Source organism: Corvus brachyrhynchos, unplaced genomic scaffold (assembly GCF_000691975.1).
Source record: "Corvus brachyrhynchos isolate BGI_N302 unplaced genomic scaffold, ASM69197v1 scaffold3, whole genome shotgun sequence".
Classification (NCBI taxonomy): domain Eukaryota; kingdom Metazoa; phylum Chordata; class Aves; order Passeriformes; family Corvidae; genus Corvus; species Corvus brachyrhynchos.
The window spans coordinates 6,117,012-6,122,310 of NW_008237619.1; the positions used below are offsets into that span (position 1 = coordinate 6,117,012).

General features: G+C 42.5%; 1 protein-coding gene across 1 annotated transcript in view; it reads right to left on the bottom strand.

The window, feature by feature from the left end:
* The window catches only part of TMEM45A (transmembrane protein 45A), a 10,192-nt gene extending 7,835 nt beyond the window's left edge, over nt 1–2,357 (bottom strand). Inside the window, exons 1-2 of the mRNA XM_008631722.2 lie at nt 2,151–2,357; nt 10–222 (exon numbers count right to left, since the gene is read on the bottom strand). Of these exons, the coding sequence (XP_008629944.1) occupies nt 10–222; nt 2,151–2,340 (403 nt within the window). The 5' untranslated portion in view covers nt 2,341–2,357. The remainder of the gene's footprint in view (nt 1–9; nt 223–2,150) is intronic.
* Between the last annotated feature and the right edge of the window lie 2,942 nt (nt 2,358–5,299).

Below are 5,299 nucleotides of genomic sequence, written 5' to 3' on the forward strand. Positions count from 1 at the left end.
TGAACTGACCTTCAATAAAGACTGCTAAGGAAAGCATCATCCTGTCCATGGCCGCTGGCAGTGCATTGGTCCCATGCGCCACGATGTCCACCAGCCCTGAAATGCCATAGAAGAGGTACATGGTGGCATGTTGCCAGTTCATCAAGTGATCCCAGTGCTTCTTCTCATAGTTGTACAGCTTCAGATGAGGTCCATCAGGAACAAACTGCTCAGCCACCATTCCTGTGCATGAAACAAGAAGAAAAACCATTTGGTCTGGTACTTAAGGTATAAACTGATGCAAAGTTTTCACACAAACAATAGTGGCAGCAATATATCCCCATGCAGCATAATGCCAGTAAATTTGAGGTTTTAGCATCACATAATCCGGAGAGTGAAGAGCCAGAGGAAATCAGGCTTCAGCTCCACTCCTGGTGGAACTATCTGCATCTCGCAGTTTCCAGCAGTGAAAATGAAAACAGCTATTCTGTGCTGCTTTTTCTTCTTTTAAACAATTGCTATTGTAGTAGTCCTCTGACCAAATTTTTCAGCTGCCTTTCCCAATGGTTCTGACATGAGCATAGCACACACTAAAGTCTCCAAAAGAAAGATTTACCATTTTAGTGCCCTGCCAATGCAGGATGACAGAGTTCAGACACATAATTCAAAGGGGGATTTTTCCTCTAGAGCCATAAAAGGAAACCCCTTCACCGTGCAGGGTTATTAAAAGTCCCATGGGAATGTACACCAAAGTAGTATTTGAATCACTGCTTCACTCTCTCCCTTACCTTGGCCCCTCAGTGTCTTGCTAACTAGCTGAGGTACACCAGCAAAGGAAAACTGCTTTAAAATGCTTTATATAATCACTGAAGTTTGGGGAGGGTTTAAAAGTTGTTATGCTTTTAAAACATTAATGCTAATTATTTTGTTTATGAAGCATAGGCCAGCATCCTGCTGTATAAGTAGATGTGCTATTGAACAAATGCAGTGTTGTTCCACCTTTATTTCCAGTTTTCCTAACATGGAAACAGCAGGTTTTACTTCCAATGCCTTTACTGCCTGTCTTAGCCAAACGTTTGTCCATACTTTTGATTGGAATTGGAATTTCTGTATGTTAAAGTAATAGCTTGTTGTTTCAAAGTGAAAATAAAACCAGTAGATTAATGTTTTAGCTGCCAAGCTACCTCTAGACTGGGGGATTTATAGGAAAGATGTCCACAGTCATGCCTCAAAATGAATGCTATTATTTAGATTTTTATCATTTTTTAAGGCATATAAAAATATATACTGTAGACACAACATCCCTTCAGTGCTGATATATCTTAACAGAGAGGAAGGAAAAGCAAGAAATAGACTGTCACAGCCTGGTCCTTGATTAGAAATGAGGCAGCTCTGAGCATCTAAATGAGAGCAGACAAATAGAATCTAAAAGTGTAAAAATGCTTAAAATTTAGATACTTTTCAACTTGAGCTGCAGGTGCTGAGCTCCCCAGATCCCCTGTTGTTGAGTTTACTTACCCTCTACAGGTAAATTGCTACCATACAGCCTGCTGGGATGTAAACAAGAACTAAACACTTCCAGTCAGCTCTCAAAACCATCCCTGTGAGTTTGTACCCAGGCCTGGACACAACAGAAGGACAAACAGCTCCCCCATGCCCCATCACAACAGTCCTGCAGCAGTAAGATCTGGAGTTTAGTCTTTCTTTGTGAATATTTTCACTTTTAACTGACATTAATCAAAAAATCATCTGCATCATTTACATATTTTATCAATAAATCAGTGGAGGCTTCCAACATCTGAGATGGTTGGGTTCAAAATAGAAAAGCAACACCTTCACAGTCTGGTGCTCCCAGTGTGCAAATGAGAGCCCCTTGCATAAACATCTTATCTGCCTCCCTGAACAGAGAACAGTACATGAACGCTGACATGTGGTCAGGAGTGGTCAAGTGGTCAAGAGTGGTCAGGAGATCTCACAGAAGCTCCAGAAGAGTGCTACGGATGGAAACCACGTTACAGCCACAGCTGTGTAATTAACAGCAGTAGCCCCACCACTTCTCAGTGGTTAAAGGGCAAAATAGCAAAACACAAGGAGACTCATTTTATCAGAGGACAAAATTTGAAGAATAAAGTGTTAGAAAGTACAGCCTGCCCTTAGTCCACCTCACTTACCAATGAGGGCAAAGATAGCTTTGACGATGCCCTCAACAAACTCCAGGCGCTGGAATCCTGCCCTGGAGCCAAGGTAGCAAGCGCTCTTGTTTTTTCGACAGGCGTACTTCAGTGGATACTTCACTGACCACCATAAACCAAAAAGAAGGAAAAAGCTTCCAGGGAGGGCATGCCCTTTGAAATTGCCCATGGTTTTCTGCTAGGCAATACCTGAAAGAGAAACAAACACAGACCAATTATGGGAATAGTGGGAGAATTTTGTGGGTTATAATTTTAAAGTATCTCCTCGCATAGATCAAACGGGTGCCACTGAATAAAGTACTCACATTTAATTTAAAAATAAATTGTGCACTTGTCTCACCAGGCTGTTCAAAACACCCAGCCAGTCTCCCCAGTTTCATAACTTTGCAAAAGCATAATCAGACCCAAGTGCAGAGCAGCTGACCTGAAATGCAGAGCTGGCAGTCGGCAGGGTAAGAGAAGGAAAAGCCATAGCACACTACATCTTAGCTAGCAAACAGAGAACCTGAATAGCCACTATTTGGTGCTTTCACTTTTAGAGAGGGTTTTATATTCTCTTCCTCTACAAAGGGAAACCAAGACAACACCTGACTGAGGGAAAAATGAATTGCATACCCATCGGATGGGTAAATATGCACTAGTAAATTACATTTTGTGTTTCAATCCAGGTGTTTCATTATGATTTACAAATATCAAGTAATTCTCATTATTTGATGGGTGAATTATGCACCCACAACTAGATATATATTAATAAGTACATCAAGTGCATGGAGTGACAAGTTTATTAGTTGGTCAGGATCATAAAGTCATTTAAAAGCAGTGCCATTCATAATCCTAGTAATTCTGGTCATCATCCCAACATTTAGGATAGTTTACTTTGAGCCAGTGGCCTCTTCATTAAAATGACAGATCTAACATTAAATTGGCAATTTTTCTTTAAGTTATTATAAACTGAGTTGTTGTGCCTCATGCCCCAAAGGCATACGAAGTCTCTGCACAGACAGCAATCAAGAATAACAACTTTAGAAGGATTGGCAGTCTGCACTTTCTGTTATTATTGCTGCCGACTTAAAAGTTCAATTGCCACGCTGTACTGGAGCCATCTGGCTATGAATGGAGCATGGAAGCTCTGGTATATTTTTCTTTTTCACGAGTATTTCCTATGGTCAGCTCTGCATAAGGAGTATTAAGCTGCGGCTTCTGGGCCGTGGAGTACTTTCAGCTGGTTCACGTAAGGCTGTCTACTCACGTAGTGTGAGCCCTCTCCTGTTTCTGGAGGCTAAACTCTGCTGAAAGCTTTTTTTTTTTTTTTTAAGAAGAGAAACTTTTCCGCACTCACAGGTCCTGGAGTTCTCCTAAGACTGTTCCAACTGCATGAGGAGAGGTGACCTCTATAGCCACAAAGGAGAAGGAAAGAAAATACGACTGTCCATGCTTAGCATGAGTCTGGCCTTTAAACAGGAGTTAAACAGGATGCTGAAGAGGGTCCTGCAGCCCTGCCTGACCCCTCCTATTCCAGAGCTGAGCTCTCCCACTCTAAGGGCTGTTGTGTGGGAGAGGTGAGCTTTAAAAGCTTTCCCTGGACAATACCCTGCTTAGCTAATTTCTAGGGAAGCACTGGGGAAGTACAAGAGCAGAGAAATGTGTTGCTGGTTGCCCAAGCAAGCCCATTACTGGATGTGTCCCTGCAGGTGTTGCCGGATCTGGCATCTGCGTATGGAAGCTGGGAAGGAGACTGTGCAGAGATGGGTGCACCAAGCTCGGGGAAGCAGCACCTGCCAGCCATGGGGCAGCCAAAGGGGGCATGAGGGATGTGTTTATGAACAAAACATAAAGGACCCCCTCTTGGGATTTCTGCTGTGTGGGGAAGGGCTCCTGCTGCTGAGGGTCCAAGGGCTGGGAGAGCCTTTCTCTGCCTCCTCTGCCTCCCCCATCACCCTTAAAGTTCCGCTGGGTTGATGCCTGTGTGTTTTATTTGCAGGTGGGGGAAGCGCTGTTCACCCTGCAGCAGCCCTCAGCACAGTGAGGCTCTCACTAGTGAGGTTTGGGGAGCTGAGCCCCATAGGTGCGACCCAGCCCCTGCTATCTCACTGGCGAGGTTCTTCATTTTGGGACACCTAGAGTTCAAAGAGTCTGACCTGCCTGCACATCACTGCCAGTACTCACTGCACAGCTCTGCCTCAGTAAAGGGCAGACTAACAGCTTTAGAAAGCCCTCTGAACTTTGCTTTAACCTTTAAAATACTTCTTTTGTCTTTCAAACCTTAATTTCTGGGGTTTTTTTAACATGCTGGCCTGAAAGGCATTGCTCTCTTTTCAGACATGTTGGTTTTTTCCCTTCTTTGACTCAAAGGGAGAGGGGAGGAGTGGGGACTGGCCTTTCCTCACCATGTCTGCTCTCACTGAACAGCATTCATTGGAAAGACCTTATTCATTATTCATTATTATTCACCACAGGTATAAAGCAGTCCAAATGGAACAATTTACCCTCTATTGCACATCAAAGCAAAACAATGGATTACAAAGGTAAATTAAACCTATGAAAAACCTTCCTTTAGGAGAGTACAGCTGCAGTAGGAGTGAAATGAAGAACAGTGTTGACGTCATTTGTAGTGCACAGTATACAAAACTTCAAAAGTAATTCTCAATCTGTGAATTCACACCTGGGTTACCTAGACCTTTAAACACTGGAGGATCTTTCTGCACTAAATCTTAGCAAGTTATCAAGAATTTTTTTCTTTTTTGCCTATTGCCTATTTGCCTTTTGTTTATTGCCTATTGCCAAAAAACTATTTTTTTGCCTTTCAAAACAAGCAAAAAGAAGAAAAGACGGATACAGCAGCTAATGTTCCACATCCAATATAAACAAAATAGAACTAGAAAAATTGCTTTTTTGCTGGAAGAAATACAATCACATATTATTAACGTAAGAGAGTGTAAACTTCAGATTAAGTTCATCCAAAGGTGTTGGGGATTATTTGTAGGATTTCTCTAGAAAGAGACACATCAGATCTGCCAGCCAGCTGTTGTGGCAGACCTTTGGAATGCTGCATGTCGACACAGTTGCTTTCAGAAAGGAGTTATACAACTTATCCTTTAAAGTCTTAGTAAACTTGAAAACATCATGAC